Source organism: Protopterus annectens, chromosome 2.part0 (genome assembly GCF_019279795.1).
Source record: "Protopterus annectens isolate FY-2018-M chromosome 2.part0, PAN1.0, whole genome shotgun sequence".
Taxonomy (NCBI): domain Eukaryota; kingdom Metazoa; phylum Chordata; order Ceratodontiformes; family Protopteridae; genus Protopterus; species Protopterus annectens.
Genome location: NC_056728.1, coordinates 75,092,373 through 75,117,226, shown reverse-complemented (window position 1 = coordinate 75,117,226; position 24,854 = coordinate 75,092,373). Strand labels below are relative to the sequence as shown.

The 24,854-nt window shown below is 38.8% G+C and overlaps 1 protein-coding gene across 2 annotated transcripts in view; it reads right to left on the bottom strand.

The window, feature by feature from the left end:
- Window positions 1–24,854, bottom strand: part of OBSL1 (obscurin like cytoskeletal adaptor 1) — a 1,518,259-nt gene that overhangs the window by 143,065 nt on the left and 1,350,340 nt on the right. For both annotated transcript variants that reach the window (XM_044060562.1, XM_044060561.1), the window contains exons 20-21: window positions 24,111–24,267; window positions 4,709–4,870 (exon numbers count right to left, since the gene is read on the bottom strand). In XM_044060562.1, the coding sequence (XP_043916497.1) occupies window positions 4,709–4,870; window positions 24,111–24,267 (319 nt within the window). The remainder of the gene's footprint in view (window positions 1–4,708; window positions 4,871–24,110; window positions 24,268–24,854) is intronic.

Sequence of the window (24,854 nt, the reverse complement as noted above, 5' to 3'; positions counted from 1 at the left end):
GCTTTGAACAATCTTTTTATCTTCAGACTTACTTCTTTCACTTTTTTCCATGCATTTCCTCTTTTACCATTTCTGCATAGGATTTCTTTTCAAACTCCATTGCCTTCTTTCTTCTTCATTTCCTCATTCTGTATTCTGTCCAACATCTATCCACATGACATTTCCTTTCCATCTTCCGGCTCAATCTCATTGATCATGCCTAGCAATATATCATTCTACAACCTTCTCGACTGGAGGGTTGTAACAACACACTCTTGTGTTATACTCTCAGACTCAGAGTTACTGCTGAAACACATCTTCTGAATCCACAAAGGATGCCTCCACCCTTGCAACTGCTTTTGCCAAGGCTCTACATTATTTTCCTTAATCTCCATCACTCTGTTGTTAATCTCAACCACTTCCTCACTCTCCAATACAAAATCCACATCTATTGCTCGACTGACAGCACCAGAAACACCAACATTGTACTCAAACTCCTTCTCCCACTGCATTCTCACTTCACTAGCTTCCTGCTTCTCCAGACCGCCTTCATGCTCGGAACAGAAAACAGGAAGCATCACACCACAAAGAGTCCCTGTACGTGAAAAGAGTAGGGGAAGTTCCAGATGCCCTGGCCAAATTGCCACTAGTAGTACAATCAAAACCTGGGGTCTCCCCTGAAGAGGCCACTGGCCTACTTGGCCTAACTCAGTCAGCAAAGGATAAATAAATCTACAAATGGATGGATGATCTCATTTTATACTTTTTCATCTCTCTTGATTGACTTCTTCCTTATTAAAACATTTTAATACATTCTCCTGTGACATCCTGTTTTAGGATGAGTAGATGAAAATGATTAAGGCTTTGATTTTTTTGAGTGGCTCTTTGTTTAAAACATTATCTAGGAGATTCATAAAGAATCCCACCTCTTGCATTACGGACTGCAGTAAATAAGCTCTGTTTCCACGCTTTACTTTGCTATTCAGAGATATGTTAATTGCAATGAAATGCCTTTAAATACCACCAGGGTAGATCAGTACTTTCCTGTGATACTTAAAGCTGGTGGTGATCACATTGTGTTAGCACATGTCCCCCCATTCACTATCCCACACACATGATACTCATTCAGGAGACACATGCGCCAAGTCTGCCCCTGTGTTATGAGAATATCCCCAATGTCTCCTTTTTTTCTGCCCTCATAAATCACAGATTTCAGTCAGTCATTAATACCAGAAAGTAAAGTTTCACACTTCATATTATTCGGTAAATCCATGGTAGTGCACAAGCTGTTATACCAGTGACTGTTTAAGTTTGTAGGACCTATATAATTAAACTCCATCCCTAGTTTTGTCCTATTATTACTTTTCACTCTGTCATGATTTTTTTCACAACAAAGTTGAGAGCTATGCCTACTGTTCCCTGTCCCTCATAAGTTATGAATTGTTGCAGGCAATGAACGATGCCCAAGATCCTCAATATATGTTAAGTTAGTGCAGCATGGTGTTTTTATTTATTTATTTTTTTTTTATCAGTTAGTGCAGAGGGTTATTAGGTTTGGTTTAACCACCCCATTTTGAAGCTGCCTTTTTTTTTTAAACTCATATTTAATTTTAAGTCACATCCATGATGTCTAGTGGTAGTGTAGACAATTAGTAACCTCTGAAGTGGGAAGATACAGATTTGCAGGCTGGAATCACTTTTAATGTATTTAACACATAGGTTCATAGGTAAGTACTAGGCTATCTGCCTAAAGGCATTTATAAGCTTAGCCAGAATGTGTTGGCTTTCGCCACCCGCTTATATTAGTTCCCTGTGCCTCTGTCCAGCAGAGCCATTAGTTCCCTGTGCCACTGTCCAGCAGAGCCACTGCAGTGATTCCCGGGGTAAATTTTCTGTTTCCCATCCACCCGTCAAGGTTTCTTTTGAAGAGTGTTAGTGAGGGTCTCTGCCTGATGTATATTGGAATTGTGTTCCAAAGCATGGGGAGTCTCTGGGACAGGAATCTATCCCTCCAGCATGTCCTATTTATCATTGTGGTGAGGTTCATATCTCTAAAGCGTGTGGCTCTCCGGGATTTTTTTTTTTTTTAGGTGGAGCATGCCCGTCAATTCTGGGTTGGATATGGCCTTGTATGTCAGACAGAGATCACCTCTGAGTAAGCGGTATGCAACCGAGTACAGCTGGAGTTTCTTGAGTCGGGCTGCATAGGGCATCTGTTTGAGGCCAGTAATCCTCTTGGTGAGGTACTTTTGTGGTCTTTCCAGCTGTTGCTGTTTTTTTGTAAGGTACATCCCAAATGGGGCATTGTATTCTATGATGGGTTTAATGAGTGATGAGTAGAGAGGCACAATAACCTCGTTTGTTCTAGATGTGAACCCTTTTGTGATTAGGTGGGCCACATAGAAGGATTTTCTAACCACCATGGCAATATGATTATCAAAGGAGAGATTACTATCTACTTGGGTCCCCAGATCCCTTATTACATTTTCTGTATTTAGGGGACAACCACCTATGTGGTAGTTCGCGGGTACTTTGTTTTTTCCAAAGGGGATGACTATGCACTTTTTGGCATTTAGCTTGAGGCCATGATTTTGACACCAGGTATCCGTCTCAGTGAGACCCGTCTGAAGGGTGTCTGTATCAGCCGGAAAATCAATTATGGGCCCTAGTTTGCAGTCGTCTGCAAACTTGGTCAGCCATAGCCCTCCTATGCTTGCCTGTACCTCTGAGAAGTATATATCGAACAGGAGGGGTCCTAGGACTGATCCCTGGGGGATGCCACTTGTAACAGGTTTAGAGTCATACATGGTACATGGAACATGGTACTTGTTTAGTATTCTTTGTGTTTAGTAGTTCCCACACCAGTTTTTTTTTTTTCTTTAAAGTATCCTTTTCAATTAGTGCTCCCCCACCCCACATTCTGTTTAAGTGCCATTAAGGCACAATTTCCAAGAATTATTATCTAGAATCTATTGTACACTCAACCTACATTACATGTAAGCCCCATTAAGGCATGTATCTCAAGGGCTTGCTCTTCAGATATGTGCCAATGCATTCTATTGCAAAAACTGTTATACTATTAACTTTCTACATTTACAAGAGCAATATTAAAAAATGTATTATTTTTGGGCCTTTATTCTACCATTATGTTTGTTTTTTCCCAGATTCCTTGTGCTAAAAGGTTGAGTGGTATGTTAAGTGCACAACCCATCTACATCCAATCACACTCACTGACATGCTTACCTATTTATATACACCTATCCTTCACCCTCACTAACCTCCCTTCTGCTACCTCACAGGCCAATGCACAAACACAGTTATATCAGCAGCACCTCGCATACACACATACACACACACACAGACACACACACACACACACGCGCACACACACCTCCAAACACTACCTGTCTATTAAACTCTCCAGCACTTAACCATGAGTGGCCAGGAGCAGCCATGCTAATGCATAAATACTTTACTGCAGGCAGTTCTGGTGAGAGTATATGGCTAATTAGAATATGCCCATCCTCTGGACTGCCTCATTAACATAATAGCATATTCATGGTCCATGGAGACAGTCCACTGTGGTGCTGCATGTCTTTGTGGAAAACATGGAAGGGTTGTCTCTGTTAGATATGTACACCTTGCAGTAACTTTTCTGAAATTGGCACAGTGATAGTCATCTCTGTGTGTGTTTATTGCTTTGTGTTATTGTTTCATTATAATGGTTATACATTTTAATTAATTAGATTTTTTGGGTGAAAACATGAATAGTAAGGTAACTAATTGTGCTCCTATATAAGGCAGTCAACCTAAATTCAGCTTGTGTCCATTTTTCATGTTACAACTTTCAGTTAGTAAATTGATTTTTAAATAAATCAACAGGTGAAAGTAATGCACAATATACTGTGATTTCTCAGTCTGCCCTAGATAGGTTTTTACTACAGCAGTATTTCAGCATTAATTATAACAGTGTTGATCACACTTTCAGTTACTCTATTCAATGTTACAGGTTACCTTCTTTGTCGTTGCCCATGTCATATTGTTTCCTGTGCCTGTCATTCTTGCCCCATTGTATATCATTTTGCTGTACAGTTACATAATGTTGTTTGTCTTTTCAGCTTTTCCCAGTTAGGGGTCACCACAGCAGAACTCCAGCCCGCTAATGATTGGCAGTCGATTTTTTATGGTGCCAAGTTGCCAGCCCGATGCCCAACCTTCAGTGCAGGCACGACCATTCACACATGTCTTTCGGAGGCCACTTGACCACGGGTAGGACATGCAGACTCGACACAGAAGGTGCTCCAGCCGAGAATCGAACGGGAGAAACTCTTGCTGTGAGGTAACAATGCTACCGCTGTACCACCGTGGATACAGTTACATAATGTAATTCCCTTTTTTACTGATTAGGAGGTTAACAGGAATGGCTTCCCCACACTCAGTTGAGACACAAGAGCAAGTTACTCTTCATGAATTTTTCAAGAAGGAAAAGAGCAGCTGAGAGAACTTAACAAAACACAAAAAAAATCTATCTCAGCAGAAGACAAACATTCCTGCACCCTTTACTCACACAAGCATACAAATATACATAGCCTTATGGAAGAACACGCCTTATCAGAGTGTAGGCTAAACCAAAAAGTCACTCTATCTGCATACTTTCAGAACTGTGAGCTAGAACTCTTTCCCATTCCATGTACTATTATCTTTGGAAATATCAGCCTCCTGTGTTTACCTTCTTGACGAATTTTGGTGGTGCTAGTTGTCTTGATTCTTTCTCCATTTTTATACCACTCTGCTTTTACAGTATCATGCGATACCTCACACATGAAGACAGCATTTTCATTTTCACAGATGTCCACATCTTCCAAGTGCTTCACCATACGGACTTCTCGTTCTGAAAGATTAAGGTTGAGTAAGATTTGTTTGCTATTATAAATGTGTAATTGCCACTCAAAGCACTAAACATAAAATTCCTTCTAAGTGATTTTTATTCGTAGTCTTCTAACTCAAAGCAGTTTAGCAAATGTGGTTTTGTACTATAGTATATACTGAAAAAATATACTTTATTCAGAAACGGGAATAAGAAGATGTTAACATTTACACACTCATTATAAATTGACCACCACAACCTTGTCCGTCTTCACAACTGCATTGTAGACAAAAAAGTTTTGTCTGCCATAATGTGTCACATAGAAAAGAAGAAAAAAAAAACAGCAACCTACGTTGTCACCATATGGCTAAACTGCACTCCACCAACACAAACATATTAGAGTTTAGAAAGGCTTGTTGCAACGCAGAAGCCTTATCTTGGAAGGTTTCCACATAATTCTAAGCCTTTCCAATTCTAGACCATCCTTGCTCTATTTTCACATCATGGTGGTTTTAGCATTGAGAGTGGTTGTCTGGGCAAAACTGCATGCTAATCCAACACTCCTGTGGATTGGCTAATGTTAATTAACCTTGTGATCTCCCTATGAAATATTAGTGGATCCTGAATTACTATTCTAAATTTTATCCAAGGAAGTAAAAATGAACTCCATTCAAAACACAGCAATCATCTGTTCACTCCTGCGGAATTACTTGTAGTATGGGTGAGTCCACTGAAGCAGTGGGGGGGGGGTCCCATGTGTGTGTGGACATGTGTGTATGGCCCATGAATGAGGTAAAGTGTTAGTGTGCATGTGTCTCTAAGAAGATTACATAGTGATTCTGTGTAAGCATCTACCTGTGTAGTCGCAGTACAGAAGTTTGGTAGGGGATGCATTTTTTTTGTGTGTATCCATGTAGGAGACTGTGTTCTGTGTGTGCATGTTCGGAGACATTTTTGTTAATATAATAAATGGACTGCTAAGGAGAATGCTAGCGCTGCCAGTATGACAGCGCAATATTTGATTCAGAGATTTTGTAATGAACAACTAATTATGTGTGTCTCATTGTGGCTTTACCTTGCCTCTGAATCATAATTTCTCTCCATCACAATAACTGACCAACCTGTATTGGTCAATTTGCATGGTTGTTTTGAAATTGTCTGAACCCGGGACAACTTCTCAAAACTAAAATGCATATCAAATTTAAAAAAAAAAATAATCAGATGACTCAGAAAGCTTATATAATAATTAGAATCCTCCTTCAAATACCTAGACATGTACACTCCTGCTGTAAAATAAAAATCTGGCAAAAACTACACTAATCCCGATGATGATGTACTAGGCAAGTGTCATTCTGCACAGGGGCAGGTGCATATCCCTGAACATTACAGTGTACAAGAGGAGATAGAAGAGAAATAAAAATACAGTGACACAAAAATACCTTTTTGACCAAACCATACCATGATGAATAAATCCTTCACAACATAGTCTTTGTCTGAAGGATTTCAAGCCCGCATAAGGTAAGCACGGCCAATGATTCCCTGATGGGTGAGAAAGTAAAGCTATATTTTTTGTCTTTCACTGATAGAGCTGCTTTCATTCCTACATGCTTCATTTTTTCTGTTTTAAGAAATCTTTGCTTGGTGGTTTTGTTCTGTGTAAGAGACAGACCCCTCAATTATCTAAGGTCATATTTCACGTTTTTTATTTGGTTAATTTGAATTGTCTCCTGAGTGATACTTAAATATAAAGTGAAATTTTCAGCCTTTGTCTGAAAGATTTCAAGCCTGCATAAGGTATAGCGCTGCTGGTGATATCCTGCTAGGGTTTCTCACTCGCCTACTCACTTTCCAGTTTGTCAGTCTTCTTTTTAAACCTGGTGATTTTAAGCTACCAACCCCTACTGTAAATTGAGCTTAATAAGCTCCTCCCTTTCTATACTGCTACTGCTATCTTGAATTTTTATTTGAATTATGTATTTGTCTTTCCTTGTGCTTATATCAAAAAAGTGCATTTTACCTCTTATTGTCTGTTGTACTGATTTACTTCATCTGAATTCATTATCTAGCTGTTTGGATGAAGTAGTGTATTTGTACACTCTAGAAAGCACTTCTTTTCTCATCAAGGTCAGTGGATTTTCCTTCTAGTGCACTGGAAGATAACCTGGTCTGTCTAGGTTGAGGAAACACTTGAGATTTCTAAATGTAGTTTTATTGGTTGGAGAGCCTATTAATCATCATCTTTTTAGTGCCTTTATAAATTCTGTCCAGTTGAGTGGCTCTTGTCTCATTTATAAAAAGCGAAGTACTTTTATTGAATAGTCACACTTTTATGAGCTGTTTAAGATACACTGCTGTATCCATATCTTTACGTTTGTTTGTGGTAGCACTTCACTCCGGACAGTCTCTTATTGTGCTTTTACATTAGGAGGACTGGGATTATTCATCTAGTGGCTGTATGTGTTTACCTGGTCTTTCTGAGCTGGCAAACCCACAAAGGGCTCTAAGTATTTTTTCTTTGTATTTCCCTTACAGTATATATTGTGACTGTACTTCAGCAGTTTAAAAAAAATTGTACTGTTTGCTGCTGCTTTGCACTGTATTTTACTACTGCATTTGTTGCACTTTGACTGTATTTCACACCAACTGCTGTTTTTACTTAATTTAAGAAAAGACCTGTTTCTGGTGTTTTATTCTGTTGCTATTATTAATTCAAGAAAAACTGTGCTGCTTTTTACACTGTTGCTTATTTAAATTAAATGAAAATTATCCTGCTTTTTTCTGTTTTTCTGTTGCACTTCTGTTGGCCATATTATAGATTGGATTCAGACCAGCTGAATTCAGTTATGTTTGTAGATTGAGCACTAAAAATCAGGACATCTTCTTTTGGAGAAGACCCCTAGTACCCTCATGGCAGGAGTGTACAGTAGAAGTATTTAATTGAAGTTTACTGGTTCATGGCTCAGTTTGAGCTATTTCATTGGTGCAGGGCTCAGTTTAAGCCTTTTCATTGCTTTCTTTGTATTAGCTGCTTGCTCTTGGTTGCACATAGCACTGCACCACACAAAGGGAGTAACTCTTAGTGGTTACAGGCACAAAAGCAGAGCAGTTCTTGAATAGCTCTCAGCTGTTCAGTGAACCACCCACCAGAGATTTTACCTCTTACCTATCAACAGTAGACCCTGTAGATAACCTCTTTTATACACATACTACTGTACACCCCATAGGTTAGTCACCCTAAAATAGCTCCCTGCCTGATACCCCTATCTTTTTCTCTTTATCTTCTGAGATAGCAAGTTCAAACTTGCATTATGGACTCTCAATTTCCCTCTGTTTCTCCTGCCAGCCTGGTGGACATGGGTAACTACCTTGTGTACACTGACAACACCTGCTCCTAAATCACACAAGTACAATTTGTGAGAGATGCTCCTACACTCATCTGGAATCACTGTTCTCTTGCACCCCGAACAGCAATACTAAACAGGTTGTCAGCTCACACAACACTACTCCTATTCACAATATGCACCCAACAGTTAAACCTTCATATGCACAGGTACTCACCAGAAACCTGCCTAAACATCAGAGACATCCAAAACACAAACATGCTACACCTCATACAATATCCAAAGCACCCAATACACATAAAAACAGTAGCACCTGTGTCTCACCAAATAAGGCATTAAGGCAATGCACAACTATTCCAAATGTTTTAGTTATAGGTGACTCTATAGTGAGAAAAGCAGATGCCCCACTACCCAAGTTGAACAAGTAAAAAGGTTACAGCCAGCTGCCTGTCTAGTGCAAGGATTCACCAGATCACACATGCACTCAAGTCATAATTCATGTTGGTGTGAAAGACTTGAGATATACCACTCTGGAATATATGAAGAGAGACATGATTGAGGTCTCTGAATGTGTGTCCCAGGCAGGTATGTCCCTAGTTTTGAGCAGCATTTTGCCCTCACCTAGGATGATATTACAATATAAACAGAAAATGATTGACTAATAATTGGCTTATTTTCTGCTGTCATTCTAAGGGGATTCAGTTCTTGTCAGCCTGGGACAACATGGTCAATAGACCACGCTGTTTTGCCAGTGAATGTCTTCACATGGCACTTCTAAGCTTTCAGTTGCTGGCTAAGGCACTTGCCTCCCCCATAATGCCTTTTTTAAGCAAGATCACAACAACAAAATTCCCAATGTGAAAATATTAAATATAAAGAAATTAAGGGTCATGCTGCTAAACATTAGGAGTTTAAATCAGAAACCTCACTCTCTGGAAGCACTCCTCTCCCTGGAAGATGCTGACGTCTATGCAGTCAAAGAAACCTGGCTCAAGGCCTCAGAAAGTACCTCGGCCTTACAAGACTAGAATGCCTTCCACACTTTCAGACCACAAATTGAAGGTCTGAGAACCAAAGAAGGTGGAGTATCTATCTTTATTAAAGATAATTACACCTCTAGATTGGTTAAACAAGAAAACTCTATGGAGCTGCTCCAAGTCCAAATAACCGTGCATAAGACCACCCTTCAGGTCATCGTCAGTTACAGGCCCCCTTTGATGAACCAAGATCCCCACACAGCTTATTTAGATCTACATGGGACAATTAGAGTACAACCTAACACCCTAGTTATGGGTGAGTTCAACTATCCTTCCATTAACTGGGAAACTTATATGAGCCCAAAATCACTCGCACAAAAGTTCCTGGGATTTTTTAATTCAAATGCCCTGGAATAAATACTGCACCACCCCACAAGGGGCTCAAATATTCTAGACCTCATCCTCACCAATATGCAACACCTCAAGTGTAGAGCCCGCACTGATTAAATCTGACCATAAATCAGTCATTTTTTGAAGTAGCAATAGCTCCAGAACTCCCCAAAGGAGAAGTCAGGCTAAAAAACATCACCAAAGCTAACTATACCCTCCCAAAGGAAGGTATAAGCTACTTCCAAGCTCCAGTTTCCACAGATGGCATTGACAGCTATACTAAGGTATACTGATGCCCAGTGTAATCATCTACACAAATGTATTGACACAGCGGTCCCAGATAGGATTAAAGCAAGATCCTCAAGAAAAAACAAACCATCTTGGTAGACATCTAGCAGTAATAAATTATACAATAAGTGAAAGAAGCTGCTGTCAAAAAATACAAAAGTGAGATCCCAGAACTGGAAGAGCACCCTCCTCAGCCTAAACAAGCAAATAAGACAACTTGCAAAAACTTCAAAGAGCAACAAAAAGTTGAGATCCCTCATCAAATCCTCTAAAGCTAGCTATGAAAACAGAATTGCAGCAGATAGTAAAGACAACCACAAGGCCTTCTACAGTTATGTAAAGAATTTCCATGGCAATACCCAGATTTGTTCAGAGATATTGCACACTGGCACCTCCTATACTGAGCCAACAGATATTGCCAATATACTGGCTGACAGATTCAGTGCCAATTTTACCCCTCTCTCCCCCACCAAAGGACCAATCACAATACCAGTAGATTGTCAGGTACTCAGTATTTCTGCTGCACAGGTTAAAACAGCACTATCCAAGGACAAGAATACAGCTTCTATGGGACCTGATAATATCTCTGGGTGTGTTCTACATGAACTACAGAGTGAACTGGCACCTCATCTGTGTGCCCTGTTCAATCACAGCCTCACCTCAGGCTTTGTCCCTACTCAATGGCGCACTACTATAGTCATCCCTCTCCACAAAGGAGGAGCAACTACAGACACTGGGAACTATCACCCTATTAGCCTGACAAGTCTGATATGTAAAGCTATGGAACGCATCATCATGGAGCTAATAAACATGGATATAGGGAATCTCCATACTCTGGATCTCACACAATTTGGTTTTGTGAAGGTTAGATCATGCCTGCTCAACCTAGTCGACTTCTTTGAGTCAGTCACCAGAGCTGTGGATGAAGGCAAGGTGGTTCATACAGTCTACCTTGATCTGGCTAAGGCCTTTGATACCATTTCCCACTCAGGAATCATAGAAAAACTCACTAAGCTAGGCATCAACCTCTATACCACTAGGTGGGTTGCAAACTGGCCCACTGATAGAATCCACAGTGTGAAAGTAGCTGACTCCAAGTCAGACTGCTGACCAGTCATGAGTGGAGTCCCACAGGGTTCGGTCCTGGGTCCTCTCCTGTTTGGTATCTACTTGCCTGAAGTCCAGGCCAACACAATGGGACTCTGGCTGACAAAGTTTGCAGACAATTGCAAGTTGGGAGCCATAATTAACTCCCCAAGTGATGTTGACATCCTACAGACAGGTCTCACTGAGACCAACGACTGGTGTCAGAACCATGGCCTTAAGCATAATGCCAAAAAATGTGTCATCATCCTCTTTAGGAAAAACCTGGTTCCCATGAATTACCACATCAATGGTAGTCCACTGAACACAGAAGGTGTTATAAGAGATCTGGGAACACAGGTTGACAGCAACCTCTCTTTTGACCACCACATTGCCACTGTGGTCAGAAAGTTCTTCTATGTGGCACATCTCATTACTAAGGGTTTTGCATCCAGGAAGAAAGAGGTCATTGTTTCCCTCTACTTAGGCCAATCTTCGAGTACAATGCCCCATTTGGCATGCACCTCACTAGACACCTCCAACAACTGGAAAGGCCGCAAAAGTACCTCACAAAGAGGATCCTGGGCCTTAAACACTTGTCCTATATGGACAGACTCAAAAAACTCCAACTAGTCTCTGTCTCATATCGCCTACTTAGAAGCGATCTCTGCTTGACTTACAAAGCCGTGTCTAACCCAGCTCTGTTAGAAATGCTACATCTAAAGAAATCCCAATCCCTCCACACTACATGTTCCAGAGACCTCAACCTCATTACCACAATCAACACAACAAGCTGGAGGGACAGGTTCATAACCCAGAGACTGCCCATGCTATGGAATAGATTTCCCATACATGTCAGGGGGAGTGCCTCACTGGGCCTCTTCAAGAGAAATCTTGATGAGTGAATGGGAAATAGAAAATTCATCCCGGGGATCACTCCAGAGGCTCTACTCGACAGAGGTACTGGGAACTAAGGTTAGGTGGCATGATGCCGGGGTAATCCTATGGGCTAGGCTTGTAAAGGCTCCAGGGCCATTAGCCTACTACACCTATGAACTTATAAACCTATGAACTGTGAAAAAAAAATTAGCAACCATAGCCAATGATAACCATAAGGCTTTCTTCAATTGTGTCTCATCCTAAAACGTAGGACTCAGATGTGTGCTGAACTAATCATAGATGGCATCACACACACACGCACACACACACACACACACACACACACACACACACACACACACACACACACACACACACACACACACACACACACACACACACATGCTCACACACACACATGCTCACACACACACACACACACACACACACACACACACACACACTGACCATGCGGAAATTGCAAATCTGCTAATAGACAGGTTTTACAAAAATTTCAACCCCCTATCCCCCAAAGCATACCACAAAGCATGTCTTCATCATCTCCTCCTCCCTGCATCCCCAAAGAGCATGTCATCAATGCTCTCTCCAGTTCTAAGAACACAGCCTACATGGGACCAGATGGCATTCCTAGCTGCGTTCTTAATGTTCTAAAACAAGAGCAAGCTACTAAATTTGGCACTCTATTCAACCACAGCCTGAGAACTGGCTTTGTCGCCACTGAATTGAAAACAACAACTATTATCCCCCAACCACAAGGGTGGCTTACAAACAGACATGGGTAACTATAGACCCATAAGTTTAACCAGCCTCATCTGTAAGGCAATGGAAGGAATCATCACAGACCTCATAAATAAGTATATAGGTGAACTCCAAACCCTGGATCTGTCCCAGTTCAGTTTTGTCAAGGGTAGGTCATGCCTGCTAAACCTGGTGGACTTCTTTGAGAATGTGACCAGAGCCATAGATGAGGGCAAAGCCAAGCACACAGCCTATTTTGACTTGGCCAAGGCCTTTGACACTATCCAATATTCGGAGATCACTGACTAACTAACTCTGCTGAATATCAACCCCTATGTTGTCAGGTGAGTTGCAAACTGGCTCACAGATCAACAACACTCAGTTCAAGTGGGAGACTTTACCTCTCCCAGCAGACCTGTCACCAGTGGGGTCCCACAAAGGTCAATGCTGGGCCCTCTTGTTTGGCATATATTTCTCAGAAGTACAGGCCAAAATGGGGGCTGTGGCTAACCAAGTTTGTGGAGGACTGCAAATTAGGTACTATAATTAAATCTCCTAGCGATGTCAGCATACTTCAAAAGTGGTTACAGAGAACAATGATTGGTGCCAAAGCCACGGTCTTAAGCTAAATGCTAAAAAATGTGTCATCCATCATTCTCTTCAGTAAAAACAATTTTCCTGCTGATTATAAAACAAACAGTAATACCCTAAGCACCAATTCAGTAGTGAGAGACCTGGGAGCACAAGTTGTCTGTGACCTCAACTTTGACTACCATGTGTCTACTGTGGTGAGGAAGGCATTCTATGTTGCTCTCCTGATTAGCAAAGGCATCACCTCAAGAGCAAAAGATGTTATAACTCCCCTGTTTTCATCCCTCATCAGACCTATTACTTAATATAATGCTCCCTTTGGTATGTACCATACCAGACACCTGCAGCAACTTGACAGATCTCAGAGATTTCTGCCTAAGAAAATTCAGAGTCTCCAGCATATGTGTTATACAGACAGACTGAAGTAGCCGTCACTGTACTCAGTAGCACATAGACTACTTAGAGGCAACTTATGATTGGTGCACAGCTCTATCTCTGACCTAAATCTAATAGATATGCTGCACATCCTTAAGTCAAATGGGACTAGAGTTACCCCTTCCAGGGACCTCGTTCTAGCCTGTGACAAACAGGACCTGCTGGAGAGACAGATATATCTCTCAGAGTTAACACTCCTCTGGAATAGGCTTCCGATCCATATCAAGCAGAGCACCTCCATGACCCTGTTGTAGCTCAACCTGGATGAGTGGATGGGAAACCGTAAATATTTGCCAGGGATCTTTCTGGCTTCTCTCCTGGACATGGATAGCCCTTGCTAGTAAAAGCTTGGGCATAGATGATATCTCTCATCTAGTATTATATTGGGATTTAACAGCTAGGCTTGTAAAGACCCTCTGGTCAATAGTCTAGTAACCTCTATGAACCTATGCACCTGATCTTTATATATTGCTTAATAATACACTACTAGATACAACTTTTAAGAAACAGACTGATGGCATGATTCAATGAGAATGCAGGATGTGACTGACGTAACTGGTTTCAGCAGCTAAACCATCTGGAGATGGAGCCTGTTCTTTGTCTTCATTACTCAGAAAAGTAAAGAAAGGAAATGAGACCAAATTTTCCATTCATACCAGATTCTGTTTTGGGTCAGTATTTGTGTGTGTTTACAAGTAAGAACAACAGGCATGTAGAAATATCTTCCAGTCTGTAATACAGAGATACATCATGAGGTGCTCATTTGATGGAGGATGGGTCTCAGGGTGCAGGACTCAGGTTTACACCTTGTATTCTTTTTGTGAGAAACCTCTGTGGGCATTCCAGTTATTGTATATACCTGGTAAGGTACAATACTGAAGGGAGAAATGTACACATTGACAGGTCTAGTGAGGGATGAGTACAGGGGGATAATAGCACATTTAATCTGGATGTCGTACCATTGCTTAAAAGCTGTGCATTATAGAATGACTTCCTTACAACAGTAGATATGATGATAAAAGGCCAAGTCACTGTCCACATATGTCTTCAAGTTCCTAATCACTGGGTTTACTCTTGGAGTATATTGTCTATGTGGTAATTCCCAGGGGTGGCCAACTTTCCAAAGGATACTATGCATAAAAGTATCCTTTCCAAAGTATACTATAGTGCACTTTTGGCATTCAATTTTAGACCATGGCTCTTGCACCTATCCCACATGGAATATCTTAGTATCCTTGGATTATGTAACTGTACCAAGCTTGCAGTCATCTGCAAACTTGGTCACTCAGAGGCCTTTAACTTTATCTTTGACTTATGAAAATTAGATACCAAAAAAACAAGTGGCCCCAGAGCTGAACCCTGAGAAACCCCACTGCTGACTGGTCTTTTTCTGGTGGTAGAGTCCCCTTTCCTGACTTCCTGTGTCCTGTCTGTGAGCTAGTTGTCCATCCAACAGGTGACATAGCGGTTTACTTCTAGTTTCATAAGTTTGTCTTTATAACCTGAATGGGGAATAGCTGAACGCTTTGGCCAGATCAGGAAAGGCAGTGTGCCATTTTGCCTGCATCCATAGCTTTGGTTACTTTAATTTAGCTCAGTAAACTGTATATTACCTTTGAGGTTGTGGTCATAGTCTTGTGGTTGTCCTTTGCCTGCACAACTATCTTTGCCTCAAATTTGGCTTTGATCGACTTGATAAGACTCCTTTGTAGCTTATTTATTTTGATGAGAGGTTTCTTGCCTTGTTGGGTGTTGCTCTTATTGGATTTGGCCACAATTTTCTTCCTTTTATTATACAGTTTGCTGATATTGGGATTCCACCAGGGTGGGTTGTTCTTTGAGTTAGTCCTCTACTTATTCTGGGTAACTACAGATGCCTCAGTGGATTTGATTACATGATGGAATAGGGCTTCTTCGAACAATTCTGGATAGGCAGTGGAGTTCACACAATTTGAGGGGGTTTGACATTTTCCCAGGGTATCATTCAGTAGCAGGAGGTTAGCTCTGGAATAACCTATGAATGCTTTAGGGTAGATGAGGTCACAATTTTAGCTTAATTTTAAAGAAGAACATTTTATTGTCCAATCTGACAAATGAGGACATTACACGTCATTGAGTGCAAAGCTCCCTGTGTTTGTGAGGATCACATAAAGGATGGTGGTGCCCCTAGTGGGTGTATGGACTTCCTGGACTAGACATTTGTGTTGACAAAGTCTAGAAATCCCTGAGCCTCCACATTGGGGGATGTGTATGTTTTCCAGTTTATAGTGGGGTAGTTGAAGTTGCCCAGAACTATAATGCTGGGTACAATGGAGAGTGACTTAAGTAGGTTTACATATATAATATGGGTATCCTAGGTCACAGGGGGTGACCTACAGCTAGCAATGATATGCTATATGAATTTGCTTTGGGTGAAATGGACATAAAGAAGCTAGTGTCATACTGTTTGACCAGTACTGAGGTGTGACTTTTTGATGAATATAGAGACAGCACTACTTTTGTCCCTTCCTGTGCTATAAGTGGTCAAAATATGTGGGGAGGGAATTACAGCCTTGCACTGCCAGAATGATCTCTGTGGCTTTAAACTATGTTTCCGTAACTACATATATGTCAGTGTACTTCAGGATAAAGAGACCTTGCTGGCATACCTCTCAACCTCTTAGAGCAAAAAATCTGGAAAAAGCCACAGATAATGGGCGTTCAAATGCCACAAGATACAGACACTTTTTAAATATTATTACAAACTTAAAAAGTAGGCTGATAGAATAACAGTTTTTGCATTAGCATGAATTTTCTGGAGGATGTGAAGTCTAAAACTCAAACCTCTGCCATTATTTTCTGATTTCAGTCCGCAATGATTTGCCAGTAAATCACTATTTTATTAGAAATAGACCAAAAATATGAGACAAATATCTGGATATTCTGTGAAAATCTGAACAGTCGACAGGTATGCTTGCAGGGAGTGGAGTTTTTTGTTTAGACTCCTGGCATTTAACAGTAATACAGAGAGGCTATCCTGGGTTTGTTTTGCTATGATGGAAGATTTGACAGGTTGGCGTTGCCTAAAAAATGTAGCAGTCAAGGTTCTAGTCAAAACAAATGGATAAAATTATCTGTAGCTTTAATATTGCAAGGTATGTTGTAATGTTTTTGTCAGTCTGGTAATGTATGGAGATTTGTAATTGGATCTTTCAAAAAGGTAAAACGCAATACATAACATTACATAACATTAAAGAATGCTGAATACATTTAGAAAGCATCAATGTCTCTCATGAGACAGATTCTAGTATCCTTCTAAAAAAATCCCAATGCAAATTTGTAACACTAAAAGGTATGTATTTCCTGTTCTTTATAGGATATTGAAACTAAAATTTTAGCTCTGCAACTTTATACATCCCACCTGCAAAATTAATGCAATATAAAATACATCTTCAAAATAATGTACAGCCATTTATATGGTACTGAAATAATTTTAAACCTTAAGTTGTTACGGAAAAGCTTCGCTGTTCTGCTTAATTTCTTGGCATCCATGTCTCAAAAGGACAATATGCAGGTTATGATCAGTGACTCAAACATAATCCTCTATATTGTGAATAGTTTTTACACTAGAACAGAATCGATGCTTTGCAGTAGTGGAACTAGCACTCTGATAACAAACCCTTCACTAAACAACTATATTGCATAAACTCATGGGTGTTAGGCAATTCCTGCAAATTACAGATGATTTTCCTCTTTGCAGATAACATTGGAGTAAGCAGAGTTGGATGTTTATGTACCTCAATCACCTGTAGCAATGCTCTACTGAACCACCAATCAAACTGGCATACATGTCACAGACACAGATACACAAACACACAAAACACCGTATCTATCCCCTTAAATAAATCTTATTTAACCCATATATATATATATATATATATATATATATATATATATATAGACACACACACACCACACACATACACACACACACACACACACACACACACACACACTAAAGTTATCCCCTTACCTATCCCTAACATGCATACACTAACGCAGCTGCCCACATACTAAAGCTTTGCCCTTATCTAACCCTTACTCTAACCATCAAACACGTGCACAGACAGTTACACCCTTAACTGAACCTCAAACACAAGTTTGAATTTCCAAACATTTAACAGTTCAAAAGTTTAGCAATTGAAACATCTGTATGATAAATTGCAGGGAACCATACACACACACACACACACACACACACACACACACACACACACACACACACACACACACACACACATATATATGAATGTATATAAAATGTTTTTGTGAAGAATTTGACTGATGTTGACTCTGTATATTCTTTTACAGTCTGGTTTTCTGTCATACTACCATACTACTGGTATTCCTCTTTTGTTTATCTGTAGGTCAACTGCTATGACTACACTTGTTCTCTCTTCATTTATTGTTTGTTGTACATGTGGTCCCTTTCTCCTTTAACAATTTCTTCTGCTTCAGTTACATATTGTGTATGCCTTTGGTGGGTTATTGCTTCCCAAGTATACTAAACTATGGCGTGCTTGCAAACCACTTAAGATGCCATGTTTAGTCATTTCCTAAAATCCTGCTGTATCTCTTTCAGCCTCTTGGCACCTTTTATGCCCTTCTTCTGCTAATGTACTATATGTGCCACTCTAAAAGAAGCTGTTTCCATAAAGATCTTCAATAATATCTATTAGAGCATACTAACCTCAACTCTGATCAATCTGTACTCCATTCACTATTATTCCTGCCCCTGTTTTCTAGCAAATATTTCACTCATACTTCCGTCCCAGGACTCTGTTCAGGTCTTTTAAATGTACGTGCTAACATTCAGTGTGCTGACATGGAAATTAAATCCAAAATCAGATGCTAAATCACTTACTAGGAAAGCTGCATATTGGATGCATCATTGTGCACTGGATTTTCAGTGAGCCTATTTTGCTTAACTGACAAGAATTTTTTTTTAATTCCACACCTTGTTACTGTCAGTCAGTTCAGTGCTAGGGCATTCTTGTGTATTTTTCTGGACTGACTGTAAGAGGGTGTGCATTTTTTTAATACCATAATGTGAGACAGGAAAGTCACAGTCAGGGGAGAGAGATGGGCCCTGATTGGCTCTTGAATTTCAGTAGCCTAGGTACCTTATTACAGCCATTTTTTTGTTTGTTTGCTCTAATCTTTAAAAGCTGGGGCATTGTTATGAATTGGTTACTGTATTCAGGAAACCAAATTCCTGCAGGCTTGTAGAAGCATTCTTTTTTGTTCTTCTGAGAGGTGGTGCATTAATTTGTCAGACCGGCACAAGTTCTTGTTGAGTCAGTTCTGCCTCTGGAAGGCAAATCCTTAACTTCTCTGGGATCGTATGTGTGAAACTGACCTTACTAATAGAAATGTCACAGCAGTTGTGTATGTTGGTGAATTTTACCACTCACATTCCCTCACAGTCCAATGCTGAAGACAGTTTAGGTAATCAACATTTAAATATACTCAATAAACCAAATACTTGCAAAGTTAAAAATGTTAAGGAGGAAGGACTTTTCAAAATATGGTAGGTGCAACTGGTAGAAATGAGCTAGAGTCCAGGGAATTTGCACTTGATTGTTATAAACTTAGCGGCACATGTCAGGAAAATGTTTAGAAAAAATGGGTGAGCTGTAACATGTGTGGCTCACTTAAATGATAAATACCAAGGTATCAGCAATAAGTGAAGAAAATCCTCCTTACTGTTGTTAAAAAAATATATAATTTATTGCGTGATGAAGAAATGTTAAGTGCTTTTACCCGCTACACTGTGGGCCTCTTCAGAACATTGCAACTTAAAACGCTACAGCTTAAATTCAAAAGTTGGCGCCAAACTTTTTTCCTTTAAAGCTGTATGCACATACAATTCCTGCTTCTGCATAACAATGTATCCTTTTGCATGTGCTCGTTGTTTACAGTCAATAAACTCAAAATATACTAAATTATATTAAATTACACTAAATTATACATATAAAATTATTAAAAATTGTTTAAAAATTACTTCTGTCATTGTTGAATATTATGAACTATGTTAAATTAATACTGTGATATTATATTACCAAAATCACTATTCAACATAAAACTGAATATACAATGTTGTTGTTGTTGTGTCTTTCGGCTTTTCCCGGTTAGGGGTCACCACAGCAGAACTCCAGTCCGCTAATGATTGGCAGTAGATTTTTACGTGCTGAGTTACCAGCTCTGACACACAACCTTCAACAAAGGTACACCCATTCATGCATGTCTCCACACAAAAGAGCTCTAGCTGAGAATCGAACAGGGCAATGTCTTAGTGTGAGGCGACAACACTACCGCAGCACCACCAAAACAGTACAATGTATAAACATATAATAATTGTGTATATAATATTGCACTACCCTTATTTCTGTTATAATCTGTTAAAAAGTTTATTACGTACACTTATATTGCCTAACTTAATAATCAAATTTAACAAACCTGTCTAAACATCATCATACTGTATACATTCAGAATGACACTGTCTATGTCAGTTGATACTGATCGACACAGTGCCCCTTAAATTTAACCTATTTCATCTGCAGTATAGGTTTACACGAAATGTGGTCATTAAGACCCAGTGGAGTGGCCGCATCCAAAAACAATTGCCACCACACTTCCTTGAACCCCAGCAGGGTTTTGTGATCTCCTCCCCTGGGGTCCATTTTAATGATATCTAATATAGCAAATCTGAAATCATGTGTCTCTCCTACCAGATTAGCTACATTAGTGGGTATACCTAAAGTCCATAAAACATTCAGGATCCACCTTTTCGGCCAATTGTGTCTGGCAGTCAGTCCAAAACATACCCTATGGGCAAAACTATTGACATGTGGTTGAAACACACATACAATAAGATACCCCACATGGTGAAGGACTCTTGGGAGTTTTTAAGTAAATATCATATTGATGAATGGAAGGAAAGGCTTATGTTTGTAACTACTGATGTTATTGACCTTTTCTCTTGCATTCCTAAACAAGCAGGATTGGATGCATTGTGCAATAGCATCAGAAAACACACAAATTTGGATTGGGACACTATATGCTTGATCATGGAATGTATGTCTATAGTGCTCGACAACAATTTTATATATTTTGAGGGTGAACATTTCCGCCAGACCAGAGGGGTCACTATGGGCGCAGCTTGTGCTCCCATATTTGCAAACCTGGTCATGTTAGATTGGGAAGACACCATTTTGTTTCCTAGTGAACATTTTAGGAGTGTCAAGCACTATTCTAAGTTTCTGGATGATATTTATATCCTATGGGATGACAGCATTGAGAAGTTTGAGTGTTTCATTAGCTTTCTAAACAACAGCAGTGAATTTCTCAAATTCACACATTCTCATAGTTATGAAGGCATAGCATACTTAGATACTTATATTTACAGTCAGGAAGGAGGCTTTAAATCACGTATCCATAGTAAAAGCACATTGTCAAATGACTACCTTGAATATAGTAGCTGTCATCCTGAAAAGGTCAAATATAATATTTTCAAAGGGCAATGTATACCTGCTGCATGCATGACTTCCCATATAAAGAAATGGTTGAGGAAATAACATTTATAACCAGCCTGTTTAAGGAGAGGAGTTACACGTTAGACATGATGAATAACATCGGACAATACATTATACCGGAATGGGGAATTAAGTATAAACCTCTTCTAGGGTCATGGAATGTTAGCAGCTTTACTCAAAACCAGGGAAGTAATGATGTTCAAGACAATGTGCAACATCAGAGATCATGTATTCTTAAATACAACCCAGAGGTAGGACAAGTGAAAAATATATTAATAAAATATTGGAACTTGATGTTGGGGGATCAATCCCTACAGACATCATAGGAGAAAAAACGAGATTTGTGTATAAGATGGGACGAAACATTAAAAGTTACCTGGAACAACATAATCTAACATCAGCAGTGATGGGAGCTAATAAAGTAAACAAGAATTACACCAAAAAATGTGGGGCTTGTAATCAATGTGTGTACATTTTAGAAAAAGAAAAAATTAAAATAGAGAATGAGTCACACCTTACAGTGAGATTCAAATATGGTAATTGCAACACAAAAATGCTTATCTATATGACGAAGTGCACTAAATGTGCGTGTTATTATGTAGGAAAAATGGAGAGATGTTTTAGAAAAGCATATATGACCATATGTACAGTATCAGAAGGAAGAACACTAACAGTGCGTTATATAGACACATAGAAAGGGAAGGAGAGACACATGATTTCAGAGTTGCTATATTAGATATCATTAAAATGGACCCCAGGGGAGGAGATCACAAAACCCTGCTGGGGTTCAAGGAAGTGTGGTGGCAAATGTTTTTGGATGCGGCCACTCCACCGGGTCTTAATGGCCACATTTCGTGTAAACCTATACTGCAGATGAAATAGGTTAAATTTAAGGGGCGGTGTGTCGAACAATATCAACTGACATAGATAGGGTCATTCTGAATGTATACAGTATGATGATGTTTAGACAGGTTTGTTAAATTTGATTATTAAGTTAGGCAATATAAGTGTACGTAATAAACTTTTTAACAGATTATAATAGAAATAAGGGTAGTGCAATATTATATACACAATTATTATATGTTTATACGTTGTACTGTTTTAACTGTACATTGTATATTCAGTATTATATTGAATAGTGATTCTGGTAATATAATATCACAGTATTAATTTAACATAGTTCATAATATTCATCAATGACATAAGTAATTTTTAAACAATTTTTAATAATTTTATATGCATAATTTAGTGTAATTTAGTATAATTTAGTATATTTTAAGTTTATTGAGTGTAAACAATGAGCACATACAAAAGGATACATTATTATGCGGAAGCAGGAATTGTATGTGCATACAGCTTTAAAGGAAAAAAAGTTTGGCGCCAACTTTTGAATTTAAGCTGTAGCGTTTTAAGTTGCAATGTTCTGAAGAGGCCCACAGTGTAGTGGGTGAAAGAGTTTAACATTTCTTCATCACGCAATAAATTATACATTTTTTTAACAACAGTAAGGAAGATTTTCTTCACTTATTGGTGATACCTTGGCATTTAGTACATTCGTTGTGCTCTACCACAATGTGTATTAAATGATAAATACTCTACTTTTCAAAATCTTGAAAATCAAGGCAATTCCTCTCCCTTACAGAACAAAGCTATTATCTGAGAAAGAACCAGAAAGGTAACCTAATTTTAGCCAGGCCACCATTCAAAACTGCCATTGTTCTAAACGCCTGTCAAGATTAAATCCTTAAATAAATACATTTAAATAAATTAAATAAATAAAATAAATTAAAAAAAAAAAACATAAATCTTCAAGAAACCCAAGCATTTAAAACTTCCCTAAAAGAACATCTACAAGCATACAATCAAAATGTGCTTCCTTCAAGAAGAATGGTTAATATATAAGCAGCCTTAAACCTCACTTTTCACTGCAAATTAATGACTTAGTGTAATGCTATAAACGGCATATATATATATATATATATATATATATATATATATATATATATATATATATATATATATGTATATGTGTGCATGTATGTATTTGCCATCTGCATGACATTATATTCATAACACATTTATCCTATCGTGTATACAGTGCACTGCATATCTTATGTATAATGCTTGCTTTGCCATGTTGTGTTTAAGGTTCTACTGGCTGATAAGAGACAATAGAACAGTTCGCTTAAACACAATTATCAAACAGAGCTAAGTAAATAAACTAAGTTCAATAACAGGTAAGAAGGTGTGAATGTTGGGAAATATCTCTGTGAAAAGGTAATCATTCTTATTTGAAAATCTGTGGTGAGAGTGCAAATTTAGAATCAACTGAATGCTTACTGATGCCTCAGAAAGAGCATAGAATCGGATGCATTTCCATTTAGGTAAATCTCACTGTTATAATGAATTTTCAGTTGATGGTTTCCTAATCGAATGTGGAGCATTTTGTTTGAATACAACCGCTAGGAGATCATTGCCTTGACAGACATTTTAGGTGAATAAACTAATTTGGCTGGTAGCAGCTGACTAATGTAGGTGTGTGTATGTTAGTTACTGTTAAAGTAATGTAATTTTTAAGAACAGAAAACAAAGAATGGAAAGAAATGCTTGCAGTTAATGAAGGAGGAGTGTGCTATTCTTTGTCAATACTGACAACATGAAAATTGGACTACTTTCACAAGATCTATGAAGTATAGTACACTGGACATGTGCACTACTGCTTCAGTTCACAATTTTTTACAGCAGGCCATAACTCTGCTAATCCATGAGACAGAACATATTCTCATTCATAATGCTTACAAAACAGCAATGAATAGTTATTCTGAAATAAAATGTTGCATTAAAAATATAACCCTCATTGTAATAAATCACTAGACATCATTTCACTAATGATGTATTAGCTCATATGCTGTTTGTATATAATTATCACTGACATAGACAAGCTTACCGAACACTTGTAGTTTAGCAGATGATTTACAGTCGCTAGCATCACACATGTAAGTCCCAGCATCTGCCATCTTACACTTGGTAATCTGTAAGATTCGCTTCCTGCCCATGGAGTATATCCGATAGCCAACCTTGCCTGGCTTAATCTCTTCCCCATCCTAGAAAATCAGAAAAATACAGTATTTGTCTAAAAGTTTTGATAATAAAACATTCATTCTGAGAATGATATTAGTGCTGTTAACTAAAGGATTTGGTAAAGTAATGCTTGGTGTATGCTTGCTGAAGCAGAGAACATGCATAAAGTAGCATAACTTATTGCAGTTGAATAACACCTTAGACAAAATAAATAACAGAAAATGGTGAAGTCAGATGATAACAATAAATGTCACATACTGGGTAGTATGCAGAAATGTTTTCTTTACCCTCAAAGCAACCATATGTTCTGACAAAGCAGACTATTAGCTATGCCATTTTATAAGAAAATCATAAATGACACAATCGAACTCTTAAATTGACTCCATATTTGCATTTAAAAAAGTCAACACACATGGGTAACTGCAATGACGGTCAGTTTTTTTTTTTTTTTTTTTTTTTTTTTTTTGTATATCTCAGATTTTCTTTAATTTTCTGTAGTCATGAATCCTACTGTGCTTTGATACTGGGTGGACAAGTGCCAGTAAATGCAAGAAAGCAAATTATATTAAATGTACCTGGCAGAACCCTATAAAGAATGGTATCTGGATCC